The sequence below is a fragment of the Limanda limanda genome, chromosome 17 (genome assembly GCF_963576545.1).
Source record: "Limanda limanda chromosome 17, fLimLim1.1, whole genome shotgun sequence".
Classification (NCBI taxonomy): domain Eukaryota; kingdom Metazoa; phylum Chordata; class Actinopteri; order Pleuronectiformes; family Pleuronectidae; genus Limanda; species Limanda limanda.
Genome location: NC_083652.1, coordinates 8793353 through 8809207, shown reverse-complemented (window position 1 = coordinate 8809207; position 15855 = coordinate 8793353). Strand labels below are relative to the sequence as shown.

Genomic DNA, 15855 nt, shown 5'->3' with positions numbered 1-15855 from the left:
ACAGAAGTGTTATGTGTTCCTATTGTCAAGCAGCATGTGTGCTTATAGTGTGGTTATGTGGATCAGTGGATCAGGGGAGTTGTACATCTGGACCACAGATCTATCGATCTGGACAGAGACTCCTGTCACCTTCACGTGTCTCGCAGAGCATCGTACATTTGAACATCTAGAGCAGTTTTGCCCAGACAGGAGCTTATGCTGCTGTCAGCTCCTGATAAACAAGTAATGCATTGGACGTGAGTAATACTAAAGCAGGTGCTGTGTGTTATGTTAGCAGACGTAGTCCCGATGATTGTATTTCACCAGTTTTAAAAAGAGGAAAGGGTTGAGAAGTAAAATAGTCCTCGTCAAATTAAATACATGTTCCAAACACAAAGACGCTTTTATCCAAAGCGACTTACAATTATTGCATTCAACATCTATCTATCTATCTATCTATCTATCTATCTATCTATCTATCTATCTATCTATCTATCTATCTATCTATCTATCTATCTATCTATCTATCTATATCTTCTACATCTATACATCTGTACATCTATACATCTATGTATCTGTCTGTCTGTCTGTCTGTCTTTTATTTCCCAAGTGTGTTTATTTCCTGTGTGTCAGTGAACGCAGCACACTACATTGCCCGGCCCTTCTTCCGTCGCGTCAGATCCAACATGGCGGCGCCCCATGCCGTGGTCGCGGTGGAGGCAGGCAGCGGGGACACGGGGCCGGTTCTGAAGGATTCATCCACCGGGGACGTGAGGAGGCCTCAGTTCGGGACTCGGCTGCTCACGGACCCGCGGCAGGTGTTCCAGCACAACGCGTGGTCAGTGGATCCAGGACGGGACATGAACGCATCACTGTCACTGCTCCTGCTCTGTGTCTGTCTGTTGTTATGATAGAAGAGTAACTGACAGATCCTGTCAGATAACCTCAGGTCCTAGTGTCATTCCAGTCACTTTGTAATACTGTAATACAAACATATATAGAAAGGGCCTGCAAAGAATGATGGTTCTCATTGTTTATTATCGTGCTCATAATTTTCGCAATTGATCAAATTATGAATGGATAGTTTAATATAACATGATCTCAAAATCTAAAGTGAAGTCTTTTCTTTTCTTTTTTTTATCCGACCAAATATTTGAAAACGTTTGTTTTTCTTACAGTCCAGTATACAACTATCCCAGAGTGTGCAATCTGCCATCCTGTTTCACTGTAAATATATTTATCTCTTGGTATATTCTTTCTATTCTCTATATAGGGTTTTTATTTACTTTTTTATTACCTTATCTGCTGTCTATTTCTTTGACGCTTCTCTCTGCTGCTTCAACACAGCACATTTCCCCATTATGGGACTAATAAAGGATTGTTTTGTCTTGTTGTATCTTATCTTATTGTATCTTATAGTATCTTATCTTATTGTATCTTATCCTGTTTATGGTAATGCTGGAAGATTTCCCAGCCCTGTCTGAATGTCACATGATGAAGGTTTTCTGTTGTGCACAGGGACAACGTGGAGTGGAGCGAGGAACAAGAAGAAGCTGCTAAGAACAAAGTCTTGGAAAACAGCCAGCCTCTACCTCAGCAGAAACAAGGTTGCATTGTTGTTGCCGAGATCCATTAGCAGAACTCTAACTTCTCATTATTGTTTATTTGTGCATAAATATACTCAAAGTTCTGGTTGTTTTGGGCTTTGTTTAAATATTTGGCTTCAAGCTAGCTACAATTGAAACGTCACATTACTGTTGCATGTGCAGGCCGCACTCATCTTCATATTGATGATTTGTAAACATGGCAGAAAGTGGTAGATTATCAGGATCACACTGGCCTGACCTTCTCTTGCAGAGGAATACGACAGCCGGGCCAATGAGTACTGGAACGATTTCTACACAATCCACGAGAATCGGTTCTTCAAAGACCGCCACTGGCTCTTCACTGAGTTCCCAGAGTTGGCCCCGAAGAGCGGCCTCCTGAACCCTGAAACCCTTCCTGAAGACTCCGGCACAGATGGCGTCCAGCAGGACAGTCCGGATCCAGAGCCAAGCAGAGAGGTCGAGGACGGAGACTTTCCTGGCTCCTCTGCCACACATCGCATTCTGGAGGTGAGAGATTAATTTGAGCATGTGTTACCTAAACTTTCACCACACACACTAAATGAAAAAACTAATCTCCAAAACTTATTAGCAGATTTAAATACATTTGGTGTAAGGTAGCCATATTTGTCAAAAGCCTATTTTTATTCTACTTCTAATGTCCTACTGCACTAACCTAAAGGAATAAAACAATCTAGCTCATGCAAATATTTGGAAGGTTGCACTCAGTAAATATTAAACAAAATAAAACCATATTTTTCTCACTGACTGATCTCACACTAGGTGGATGGCAACAACTCAAAACAACTGGCTATATTTTAATATCTGCCAAGGAGGTTATGTTTTCACCCCTGTCTGTTTGTTTGTTGGCTGGTTTGTATGTTTGTTTTCAAGCAAGATTACGCAAAAACTTCTAAACAGATCACCACGAAACTTGGAACTTCGTATCCGAATCAGGGCCAGGGACTTTTCATTTTCTTAAATGTTTTGTAACTTTTTTTGATCTCAACTGATTTCCCAGGAGCTAAATACATGGCTCTTGATTTTAAAAAATCTGGCACATTTAGAGGACTCATATCTACGAGTGAGTGTAATTGGGTGCAGCTTGACATTAAGGTTTTTTTGGGGCCTTGGCAGAAGTATGTGCTCTACTGTAGTGTACTGAATTCAATTTTGAGATTTATTCAGCCATTGCAGATTTATACACTTTCTACTACCGCTATCAACCTGTATTTGTCTGCAGGATTTATTCTCTCTGGCTGCTGTAAATGTTACTTTTTGTTTTCCCAGGTTGGCTGCGGTGTGGGAAACACGTTTTTTCCAATACTGAAAACCAACAAGTAAGCGCGGCCAAGACATGGACACGTTAAGATTTCACAACATGTTTGAACTGTACAGTGAAGCAAGCCGAATCCTTTACTGTACATAACTGCAGCTTTGCTTTTTGCAGCGACCCAGGCCTCTTTGTTTACTGCTGTGATTTCTCCAGCACTGCTGTGGAGTTAGTGAAGGTGAGATGATGAGGTTATTGTAACAATGATGTGCAGATTAGGACTCATCCCTGGGATTGTGGGCTGACTTGATGAATTCAAATTGCCCTCTTGTCATCAGGCTAATCCAGAGTACGACCCTGAGCGCTGCTACGCCTTTGTTCGTGACTTGAGTGACGTGGAAGCCAAGTACCCCGTCCCCGATGGAACCCTTGATGTTATAGTGCTAATCTTTGTGCTATCAGCATTGCATCCTGACAAGTATGAACTTTTTCTCTGCCCTCCCTCTCTTATTTTTTGGTTTCTACTCAATGAATGTCCATTAAAACACTGCATTGGTTTTCACCCCTGTCTCAGGATGCAGGCCTCCATCAGTAGATTGGCGCGGCTCCTTAGGCCTGGGGGGGTGATGCTGCTCAGGGACTACGGACGCTACGACATGGCACAGCTCCGCTTCAAGAAAGGTTAATCAGACTAAAATCCAGCAAGAGTCCAGTCCTGATAGCTGTTAAGATTCAGAGATCCATTATTCATGGCGGATCTCTTTGAAAATGTGTTTCACTGAGGTCTGTTTGTCTGATCGCAGTATTTCAGTACGAACCACTACATTAGTGTTCAGGCATTTTTAATGACAGTCAAAGTAATCTTCTTTTAAATATGTAAATGATTATTGGAAATAATGTACATTTCGACCCATTACTTCTTTTACAGGAAGGTGTCTGTCAGAAAACTTCTATGTCCGAGGTGATGGAACAAGAGTATATTTCTTTACTCAAGGTAAAAATATGAAATAAAAGAAAAAGTATATTGAAAAAGAAATGATTTGCAGAATTCGGCTTTAGCAAAAACACTGCTGTGCTTCTTGTTTGACTTCAGATGAGCTTCATGAGCTGTTCGCTGAGGCAGGACTTGAGAAAGTGCAGAACCTCGTAGACCGAAGGCTCCAGGTGAACAGAGGGAAGCAGCTCACCATGTACAGGGTGTGGATCCAGTGCAAGTACCGCAGGGCTCCAGTTCTGCCGGCTGAGAACCAGGACTGAGGCCGGAGGAGAGGGACGGCCTGCGTGTGACCTTCAACCACAACTGAAACTCACAGCTGAAGTCAAGGCGTTGCTTTGTTTTTTTTTCTCTGAGGATGTATGGAATTGAAAAGGTCTATTGTGATTATGAGAAAGGCCATACAAATGGATAGTTTATGTACTTTTAAGACTGTACACTATCCCTGCTCCTGTAACATCCACGGACTGGTTCTTTGGCGAGTACGTCTGATGGAGTAATGACTTCTCATTTCCTGCTGATGAGAAAGGGCTGGTTACCCCGGAATAAACATTTCTACTCTGCCCGAGGCGATTTTTCAAGGAGCTGAAGTTTTGATACTAATCGCATGTTTAAAAAAAACAAACAAAAAACACTTAACTCTTTTTGTACACGGAAAAATTAAATAAAGATCTGAACTGTAAATATGTTGAATATTTTTACTTGGTATCGAACAATATAAACATTTGAATTCTATTGATTGCAATGAATGCTGTGGCTAAATAATAGTAGTTTTCCAAATTACCTGTAACATGGAAGTGGAGCATGTGGGTGTGAACATCATGGCAACTTTCTGATAAGTGATCATTTTGTTGTGTGGGTGGGCGCTGTTAAATTGTGTTGTGCACTCGGGGATTTACCATTGGTCCAGACAAGATATTTGGGGGCAGGCGTCGACTGAACGAAGGTGAAAATACTTGGAACAATCTCACGAGAAAATGTGAGATTTTACTGATTATTGTTTACATTGCAAAAACATGAGAACCGAACCGAATCGATCCGGATTCCGCTGAAACGGAGTCGCAGCGGCACAACTTCCCCGAAACAGATTGGTTTGTCCCCCGCAGCGAGGGAGACGACTGCAGCCGAACTTTGTTTTGATCGCACCCGAAATTCATCTCACCGCCGGGGGAGAGAGGAGAAGACAAGGGGGGGTAACTACAACACTGGCTCAAAGACACCACATATACCTGGTGGGAAAACGCAGGATTTCGAGGGTCGCCATTGTGTGGGAGGAAGGAACCCAGCGTAGCCGCGGTATGGTCCTCGGGGAGAGGGATGCGATGGGGATCCCCGCCTGAGGAGAACCGAGCGGCGGGTTTGGGATACCCGGAGCCGTCGAGGCCTCCGAGGGGAATCCTCCGGGGTCTACCTCGAGCTACACCCCGCTCTCCAGCGTCTCGGAGGCGAACAGGCAGCAACTCGAGGGACGCGGCTGTGAATGCGGCCTAGCGCCCGGGAGGGTCTGCCGAGCACCGGGGAGACAACAGGGACGGGTTTAGGGTTAACCACCGGCCCTCCGGAGGACCGAGGAAATATAAAATTACAGTAAGTATCTCGTCCGGGTGTTTAAAAACCATATCCCGGCACGTATCTCTCGATGGAGTGGACCCGGGCGTCGTGGCCCGGGCACCTGACAACACAGAACCGAGGAGATGCTTCGTTTTGACAGACGAGTTGACGCTAGCATGCTGGCTACCTAACGTTAGCCTGCCTCTATATGTTTGTTATACAGGTGACTGCAGCGGACTGTAGTTGTGTTGCATTTTGTGACTCGTGAGGCAACACAACAACTCTGATTTGACCCACACAGATCCTAACATTTCCCTCTTTTGGCTTCGCTTCTAAATCAGAATCTAACGATGCTAGCTAGCGATACCGTTAGCTCCTGGAGTGCCATGCTAAGTGATGACCAGCATCGACAGGCTCGTTAGCTCCTGTATTGAGTGTTAGCTAGCTCCATCACTCACTGGTGGTGCTTCTAACCATTAGGTTAGATGGTTAGCTGATCCAACAAACCCACTGGAGACCAACCTGAGGACTTGAACCTGTCCCTAAGTGGACACGAGTGGTGCAGGTCACATTATTCATTGAATGCGTGCGAGTCACAGTCCCAGCAGGGCGTGAAACTTCAACGTCAACCTTTACACAAGCTAACAAGCTGGACACTCATTGTCTACTGTGGCCTTTTCCATGGCTGTAAGTTCACTTGGCAGCCCCCCCATTAGTGACCTTTCAAAACTCCAGCCCCATGTAACTTAGTCTTATGCTGCCAGGGCGTTATCACATGACGATTTCATTTCCAAGGCAGAGACTCTTACACATCTGGCCCACTTCTTTGATGCATACATCTATAATATCTGTCATTGAGCAGACTTTTGGTCCAGATTTTATGTTAGCCCTCAAACTGCTCGGCGGCCACCACATGATAGTGGCAAACCTTATTGTCAGGTTTATTGATGACTCAGAACAGGAATTTTCCACATCCATATAGCTAAAAACAGCCATGACTCATCACAACCGGTGCCCTTTGAAACAGTGATCCGTCACTCCCATTTGAACGCACCAGACCCCACCACGCCGTCCTTAATCTTTGCTCTTGTCTCTGCAGCCATGATGGAAGAACTGCATAGCCTGGACCCCCGACGGCAGGAGCTGCTGGAGGCTCGCTTCACCGGTGTTGGTGTGGCTAAGGTTCGTGTTGCAGCAGATGTCACAGATATGGAGCGTCCCGTCAACGTGCTCCAAATTACAGATTGCCTTGATTGCACAGTTTTTGCGAATCTCTTCCCCTCTTTGTCTCACTTTGCCTCGGTATCATTCGGCTGTTTGGCCTGGACCGGCTTGGCCCCACTCCTTTTCTTTGTCCGTCTCTGGAGAAGGTTGAGCTGTGTCTGTGTTTTTTGGCTGGTGTGATATGGCATCTCTCCCTGGCTCATGATGGAGCGGCTGTATATGCAAGTGGCGATGCCTGCCAAAAAGGCCACAGACGGGACAGGGATGGTAGGGGAGGAGGAATGAAGGCAGAGGAGGAATGCCGACATAGTTCTTGACCAGGTGTGAGTGGAGGCAGCGTTTACCCCTCGGCCCTCTCGCTTCCGACGTGGATGGAGCTTCCTATGTGGAAGGTGATCTTGGAACAGTTAGGCAGCGAGAGTCGGCGCCAGGAGTGGGCCCCGTGCCAGCCATAGGCAGAGCTGAGCCCGAGCCCAGAGCATGGCATGGCTGCTGCCGCAGAGAAAATGGCAGCTCTCGCTTAGGCATCATGCCATAGCAACCCTATATGACAAGGGATGCAATGTGTGTGGGGGGAAGTGAGAGAGAAGTGTGTCAACTAATGGCTGTGAAGAAATGTAGGTTGGTGGTCTGAAAATCCTGCCGTGTCGCTGAGCAGCTTTGAGTTTTTCTTTTCTTGACCTTGAGCGGCTGCGTGTCACTGCTGCTCTCTCTGACATCGATGAAAGGAAAATTGTCGTCCTTTGATAACAAACAGGTAGCACGCCTTTTGGTAATGGAGCAGCGAAGGCCCACTGAAATGACTAGAAAGTGCATTTCCTTTTGAACAGGCCCGATATCAGATAACCAAGATTATGTGTGGGATGAGCAGCCATTCTAAGATCAGGCAGAGCATCTTTCGCTGGCTGTTTCCCGAGTGAAAGGAGAAGAATGGTTAAGACCGGTGAACAGGGAGAAAAATGGATGACATTATCCAAAGGTGACAGACAGACGGAGGGATGCATCCCCAGCAGCATGCCTAATGTTCAGCCATTTTAGGAGGGTTCAGTGAGAGAGCCCTAGTGTGCTCTGAATGACTAAGTATCTCTTCCTGATTGGACAGTGCCTGCTGAATTCTGATGTGATTCATTTGACTGACAGGCATCACCTAGGGAACCAGCGTCAGGACTGAAGCAGGTCTTGATTCAGTGGTACAACAAATTGGGGACGTTATTTAGCCAAACCTCACACTTGTTCTCTTTAACAAGTGCAAACACAACAAGTACACAAGCATGTACTTTGAGGATACAGTTTTGTGTGTACAAAATCTTTCGTCTTTTAAGCATCTTCGTATTTCTTAACTAATTGTGCTTAATTTCTTTTGCCTAATTTGAACAGGGCTCAGGTCAAAACGAGTCCTCCAATCAGAGTTTATGCAGTGTGGGCTCCCTTAGTGATAAAGAGCCAGAGGTAAGTCTGAAGTGTTTTTTTTTCTTCTTCATCCTAACCACCTCTGTGTCGCACATTTTTATTGCACATTGCTTGATTATCATGGCTTTCCTTACAGACGCCTGAGAAAAAGGACCAGCGAGTGAGAAAACGGAAAGCAGACCACTTCGACGGCAGCCAGGGTAAGTTTGGTCGACCGCTGCGATGCTTTCATCGTGCATTCCCAAATGTCAGCCTCTCTCTGAACTCATCGCTGCTCTTTCTCATCCAGGCAAAGCCGGATCAAGGGGGCATAAAATTAGTGACTATTTTGAGGTGAGTGGCAGAACGTTTTCTGAATTTATATATCCAACAGCGCTCATGTACTTTCAAATGCCTCAGTAACGGGTGCATAACTTTTCATACTTATTTTTTAACCGCTCGTTTTAGCCATCTCTGGCTTTCCATTGAACATCTTTCCTATCCCTCTTTCTTCACATGTCTGTCAGTTTGCGGGAGGTAGCGGTCCTGGTACCAGCCCTGCCAGGGGAATTCCACCAGTGGTCCGCTCTTCCCCACAACACTCCCTGTCCAACCCCCCTGTCACGGTGAGCATCTTTGCTCTGTGGTCTGACTTGTGTGTTTTTATTTGATTTTTTTTTTGTTAATCTCTCAACACTCTTTCCTGTTATTCTTTTGTTCCTGCACTTTCTCATGAACGGGAAGAATCTGTTTAGGAACGTTTGGTCTTTATGTTTTTGTAACTCATCATCATCATCAGTCATTATTAGCCAAGGTTTTTTTTCCGAAAACCAAAGAAGTCAATCGAAGAAAGTAACATAGTTGAAATGCAAATACACATACACATGGACATTCAGATGAGATTAAAAATAGTTTAGGTAGTTGAGTCTTTTTTTAATACTTATATCCGAGAGTTTATACTTTGTTTTTTATTTATTTATACAGTCTCATGTGCTTCTAATAGTTAATTTGAGTGTTTACATTTGGCCAGATTAATATCATGTTTTATCATGACTGGTATCAGCTCTTGATAATTAATGTCCTTTGTTGAAATTCACATACTAAGATACCCTCTGTTTGTGTATGGTTTCTTACTGTTTGACTGGTCTGCCTCCCAGGTGCAGCAAGGAAGCCCCTCTTCAATGGGCTCGGCCAACACAGAGCACTCGACGTGTTCGCTGAAGCCTGCTCCTCCTCCCATGCTCCACAAAGCCACCCAGGTACCTGACACACCATCAGATGGCCATTCATCTGATTTAACGAGACTGTAATTCAAAAGTTGTTCAATACTTGGCATATCAACAAAAACAAAATCAATCCAAAATATCGTTTGATGGGATGACTTGTTGCACTGCTATTTGTCGCTGATACAGAATGATGCAGCATTAACATAAACTCTGTTTTGTGCTCACTTTACTCTGTAGTCTGACCTTACCATAGAGAAACTAACAGCAATGGAGAACAACAAGAACTCTGACCTGGAGAAGAAGGAGGGCCGAATAGACGATTTGCTCCGGGTACTAATCTCATTACTTTTCATTTGTTACTCTGCTTGTCTCTTCAAGTGGTTTTGGAAATATTTAGATTTTTCTTATTACTCAATGCATGTTGGAGTTGATGCATTCCTTCTGTCTGTACATGTCTAAACAAGCTAATATTTAAATTCTTAGTACCTGACCTTTTGCTTTTCGTTTCGTATGTTCTGCCCCAGGCAAACTGTGATCTGAGGCGGCAGATTGATGAACAGCAGAGGATGCTGGAGAGATACAAGGAACGCTTAAACAAGTGTGTGACCATGTCCAAGAAGCTGCTGATTGAAAAAGTACGTCCGTTGAATACCAATCTGATTTATGAGCTATTAGTTGCCAAAGTGATTTGATCACTGTGGCCTCGTTATATAAGCTCTAATTCCGGCCTGCTCTTCCTTTAGTCGAAACAGGAGAAGATGGCATGCAGGGACAAAAGCATGCAGGACAGACTTCGACTGGGTCACTTCACCACAGTGAGACATGGAGCATCTTTCACAGAGCAGTGGACGGATGGATACGCCTTCCAAAACCTTATCAAGTGAGGATCTTTCATGCTTTGCCCCTGCTGAAATGTATGTTAGCTCGAGAGGTAAAGAAGATACAACAGATTTCTCTATGTATTATAAGTAAGATTAATTTATCTTAATTATCTAGACAGACAGTCTAATGTGTTAACGTTATCTGATACAAGAGGTAAACCCAGCCTCTCAGTCAGGGAGCCAGATATATTACAGAAGATCATACACAGACTAACAGAAATTACTTCGATTTGTATGTGGCACCAATGTACCGTCTTTTTTCAGACAACAAGAGAGGATTAACACCCAGCGAGAGGACATTGAAAGGCAGAGGAAGCTACTGGCCAAACGCAAGCCTCCCTCCATGGCCCAGACTCCACCCCCGAGCTTGGAGCAAAACAAACGCAAAAGCAAGACCAACGGAGCAGAAAGTGAAGCGTACGTGTATTTTGTTATTTATCTTCTCTTTTATTACCCACTGGCTTAACATGTGTTCGTGTTTTTGAACTTGCACTTGGGTTGGTTTTGTGTTCTTGCAGGTTATCTCAGGCGGAGTACCACGAACAAGAGGAAATATTCAAGCTACGACTAGGGCATCTTAAGAAGGTAATACCCATTTATGAGTGGCAGGTTTTTGCTTTCGACACACTTCCTCTGGTCTTTCCTTGTTTAGTCTTTTGGTTAATAACATTGCTTTGATTGTTTTCCTTTGCAGGAGGAGGCGGAGATCCAGGCGGAGCTCGAGAGGTTGGAGCGAGTGCGGAATCTGCACATTCGTGAACTGAAAAGGATCCACAATGAGGATAATTCCCAGTATGGCTTCTTCTTCTATGGTCCTTTCTTAGTTGATCTGATGTGTCTCTGGGCTCTCTCTCATTCCTGAACTTGTGTTTTCACTCTGTGCAGATTCAAAGATCACCCCACGCTAAATGACCGTTACCTGCTCCTCTATTTACTTGGACGAGGAGGTTTTAGTGAAGTTTACAAGGTGAGAAAAACAAGTGAAGTAATAAGCTCTTTGTCCCCAGAGTGGTGAAGAAAGAAGTCAACCATTCAGCATTTTTACTTTTACATCTAGTGAGTGTAAAGCTTTGCCAGAACATTCCCTAGTGTTGGTACTAGATGAACACAGCTCTGCAGACTTGAAAGTGATGTACGATAGCAGATCCATATCAAGAATGTAGATTTATCGCAATCTTATCAAATAGATTTACGATAAAAGCAAGTTTTCCGCTGCTTGTGTGGTGACAGATGTTGATTCAAATGAAGTTGTCTTTTGGCATTGCAGTGTTAGATACTCTGGGAAATATTTCCAGATGCATTTTTCATTACATTACACTCGGTTGACATCATCAACATTTCAAAGTAAATGATTGTCAGAATGTGAGTGTGATTCCAAGAATCTGTTGTCACCTCTGTAAAAGTGCTGAAAGATCAAGGCCATTTTGTGTTAGTCTAAATAGCAGCCATGACAAGTTTGTGCCAAATGCCGCTCACAACTAAATAAAGACATTTATTTTCCAGGCCTTTGACCTAACAGAGCAAAGGTATGTTGCGGTCAAAATCCACCAGTTAAACAAGAACTGGAGGGATGAGAAGAAGGAAAATTATCACAAGTGAGTGCTGTGTTTTTGAAGCAATACATAATTTTATGTCCTGTTACACTGTTCGTGTGTCTGTGTGATACTCGCATTTAAAATAAATTGTGTAAAAGTTGAACATTATCTTTGTTTCAGACATGCATGCAGAGAATATAGAATCCATAAAGAGCTGGACCACCCACGAATAGTTAAACTCTACGACTACTTTTCGCTCGACACTGACTCGTAAGTCCTTTCCTCTCAAAAATATGTCATCCAAAACATGTGTTCATGCAGAGTGTATGCAGAGGACTTTTTCAATATGTAGAACCTTTACTTCTAATAATGGACTTCTCCCTTGTGGTGGTGCAGGTTCTGCACCGTCTTGGAGTACTGCGAGGGCAACGACTTGGACTTCTACCTGAAGCAGCACAAGCTCATGTCCGAGAAAGAGGGCCGCTCCATCATTATGCAGATCGTCAATGCCCTCAAGTACCTCAATGAGATCAGACCGCCCATTATCCACTATGACCTTAAACCTGGTGAGTCTACACATCACAGTGACCGCTACACTCCGAGAGCTTACATGATGTTGTTTTGGAGGTTACTGCATATTAATGTAGAAGTAAAACTGTCAGTTAAAGGAAATGCCTGAGACTCTGCTGCAGTGACGTTAGTGTTAAGACAGAGTTTTTATTCTGGATCACAGGCTTTCTCCAATAATAGTTATTATTTATTCATTAAAAGTATTTGGACTAAGTTGGACTGAGTATTAAATCTGGCTCTGTTGACAGTTTCGGGTATAATTTGTGAAAGAGTGAGACAGTTTGACCTCTAACCCAGTTGCTGCCCATTATTCCATCAAGATTGTTTTGAACATAAAAGAAGACTATCATTATGCTTTGAGCAGAGCTGAATCATCCGTGGGATAATCGTCTTTTTTTGACTCGAAACGTAAATATCAATCTGAACTGTGAGAACATTTGCTTTATTACCTCATTTTCTCGCCCCCGCTCAGGCAACATCCTCCTGGTGAATGGCACTGCATGTGGTGAGATCAAGATCACAGATTTCGGCCTCTCAAAGATAATGGATGACGACAGCTACAACTCGGTAGACGGGATGGAGCTGACGTCACAGGGAGCAGGGACCTACTGGTAAGATGTACAGTGGGAGTCGACACTCTGCTGCAGGAGGGCCATTGTCTGTGATGTGATAAATTGTTCTTTTTATTTGTTCTTTTGAGCCTCTAGGTCAAATTTATTGCAGATAGTCAGGCCTGACATATTTCTCTGTGCCTGAGTACTTTCGAAGATCATTAGGAGGGAAGTTGACATTTTTCTGTGTGGGGGCATTTTATGCTTAAGAAGGAATAGAACGTAAATTGTGCAATGGGACAGAAGCTAAAACACATGAGACTTAATAAGAATTGTAGAAGTTTTATGCAAGAAAAATTACTAAGATGTGCTTGAGCAATGAACACAGTTTGAAGCTATATTTAAGTGTGCTTACATCCATCCAGAGAACACAGCAAAGAATATAAAGAAATAGAAATCATACATATGGTGCTGAATGATCAACCCATTCCAACTGCTTCCTAACTGAACACCATCAGCCTTGCGACACATTCTCATTCTAACATTTTACAGTATATCCAAAATGCCTGCCCTAAATCTGTTATGGCAGGTTAGGGGATCCCCTTCGAAACATGTCATGAGTTTTGACAGTAGTGTCCAGTATGGTCATTATGTGCGACTGAGTATCGGTTCGACTCTAGTTTAGCCTGAAGGAGAACTCGAGGCTCAACGGTTCCATTGCTCGAACGTGGGGCATTTTATGCAACAGCAACGAAAGCGATAATAAATTCCAGAGTGTATAGTGTAGTGCGATTATATCTGCAGATAGTAGTAATGGGCTATTAATAACAAATGAAAACCATTACACTGCAGTACACTGCATACCTCAGCCTTTCTTAGCAAAAGATTGTTCACACACAATGTAATATGGTCTGCAAGTTAAGTTCTCTGACACATTGTTGATACTAGTCTCCAATTTTAGGGACTAAATAAACACTAACAATGAATTCCCTCTACTACGATATGACTTAAAAAAAACAGTCTCTGGCTACAGACGCAGAGACCACTGATTACTTCACAGCCGGGAGAAGGTGCACAGTCCGGCCACAGCACCACCGAAACCGGGGCAGATGGGCGAATGCGGCTGATGAATGCACTGCTCTGAAGAAAGAGATTTAACTCATTAATAAACAGTATCGATCATTTTGTGATGATCAATGTGCTGGTTTGCTCAGAGCAAATATAATATTACTGATGTTTGTCTTGAGATATGAACCTACAGGGCTTAAACATTATCTATTCGAAAAAAATGAAATGTAGAGGTGCACACCCTGAGGTCCCCTAAATATAACATACTGCCAGGCACACAAACAATTAAATACACTCTATAGATGGTACTTTAAGTCATGTACAATTTCACTAATCTGAATGTTGCTATTCCCTTCTCCTTTAGGTACCTGCCTCCTGAGTGCTTTGTTGTTGGGAAGGAACCCCCCAAAATCTCCAACAAGGTGGATGTGTGGTCTGTGGGAGTCATTTTCTACCAGTGTTTGTATGGCCGAAAGGTAGGAGACCCAAACTAGAAACAATATAAACATTTGAGCTATTATTGACCTATAAGCTTATATTTATATTGCCATACAGAAAAAAATGTTATGTTAAATTATTCATAGTTACATTTTAATTGTATGTATCATGAATTGAATTGTTCCTATTCCTATCCTTTATTTAATTCATGCTTCATCCACTTTTTGAACGTGTTTTCAATGACACTTCTTTTTTACCTCTCTTTGCCTTCTAGCCATTCGGTCACAACCAGTCCCAGCAGGACATCCTGCAGGAGAACACCATACTGAAGGCAACAGATGTGCAGTTTCCTCCTAAACCAGTAGTCACACCTGAAGCTAAGGTAATGGACTCCCTCACATCTCTTCTGCAACTGGCACAATAACCTCCATTAATTCTCCCTTTCTACTATAGTTAATGATGAGTTATTATATTTTCATTCAAACACTGTAATAGTTGGTATTTGTAGCTTATCAGTTAGAGCAATCTTTTGTTCTTTCTCCCTCCAGGCCTTTGTAAGGCGCTGTTTAGTGTACCGTAAGGAGGACCGCATCGATGTGCACCAGCTGGCCAGTGACCCCTTCCTCATGCCCCACATCCGCAAGTCGGTGGCATCGTCGGGCACTTCGGGCACGGCCGTGGCCTCCACATCCAGCTCCTCCAACAGCAGCGCCTCAAACTGAACTGACTGCCTGAACCACGTGAAAGAGTCGAGTGGGTGGGGGCAGCACCGACCTGTGTCCACCTTCCCATTAGCATCCCACCTTGCCAGGAAGAGTCCAAGAGAAGAGGTCGGACGACAGCAGCGGGTGCGTGAGAAGTCCTGGTTGGGTTGGCAGGGGAGACAGACGTCACCCTTCAGCCCTCTCATGTCCACCCACCCCGACTCACCTGTCCTCCTTTCTCAAAGAAGGCTGGCATAGTTCTGGGGGTCAAAGCCCTGGACGACTCACACAGCAAGGGGCGAGGTTTGGCACTATGTTGGTTAAAAGGGGGATTCAGTGTTTTGGATTTTTCCCCTCCGCTCGAAAAAAAGAAAATACAAAGAAGAACAGAACTGCTTCAGCTCGTCCAGATGAAAAGGACTGCGGGAGGCCTCATACCTGTACGCACTCACACACATACACCATGCATGAGCCATTCTGCTCCAAGGTAGTCTGAACTCCCCCAGCTCAAACATTTAGTTTGTTCTCATTTCCCTGAACCCGGCTGAGAGAACCAGTCTGCCCTGTTATTGTATCGGACCCTAAATATCTACTGCTCCGTTTTATCCAACTCGCTGTTTCTGGGATCCTCTGCCCCACATAAATTCCAGACCCAGTTTTTGACGAGGAGGGACAGAAGCTACTATCCCATCTCCACGCTCGCCCCCCCCCTCTCCTCGTCAGACTCCTGTGACCAAAGCTTTTAACTTCCAGTTGGTGGCAGTGTTCCACCTCAGTTTTTATAATGAATGGTTTTAGAGTCGTGTTACGTGATCTGGAGTGGAAGCTGTTGAGGAATGACCCCTTTTTACATTTTTTTTTTTTTTTT

The 15855-nt window shown here is 43.9% G+C and overlaps 2 protein-coding genes across 3 annotated transcripts; both read left to right on the top strand.

Annotated features, from left to right (window-relative positions):
* The first annotated feature begins 659 nt into the window (after nt 1–659).
* On the top strand, nt 660–4534 carry mettl2a (methyltransferase 2A, methylcytidine). The gene is made up of 9 exons (XM_061090028.1): nt 660–817; nt 1498–1586; nt 1837–2093; nt 2874–2923; nt 3034–3094; nt 3195–3334; nt 3431–3537; nt 3785–3850; nt 3950–4534. The coding sequence occupies exons 1-9, from the start codon at nt 666–668 to the stop codon at nt 4111–4113; spliced, it is 1086 nt and encodes a 361-aa protein (XP_060946011.1). The 5' UTR covers nt 660–665; the 3' UTR covers nt 4114–4534.
* Nucleotides 4535–4768: 234 nt separating this feature from the next.
* On the top strand, nt 4769–15855 carry tlk2 (tousled-like kinase 2). Of its 2 annotated transcripts, XM_061090318.1 has the most exons (21): nt 4769–5437; nt 6501–6583; nt 8003–8074; nt 8172–8235; nt 8325–8368; nt 8542–8640; nt 9172–9273; nt 9478–9570; nt 9765–9875; nt 9984–10120; nt 10386–10538; nt 10640–10706; nt 10816–10913; nt 11007–11088; nt 11625–11716; nt 11837–11926; nt 12053–12222; nt 12699–12837; nt 14210–14321; nt 14558–14665; nt 14832–15855. In XM_061090318.1, exons 2-21 carry the CDS (start codon nt 6503–6505, stop codon nt 15003–15005), a joined length of 2088 nt encoding a protein of 695 aa, XP_060946301.1. In that variant the 5' UTR covers nt 4769–5437; nt 6501–6502; the 3' UTR covers nt 15006–15855. The 2 variants fall into 2 exon arrangements, with proteins under 2 accessions (XP_060946301.1, XP_060946302.1); XM_061090319.1 differs by lacking the exon at nt 8542–8640.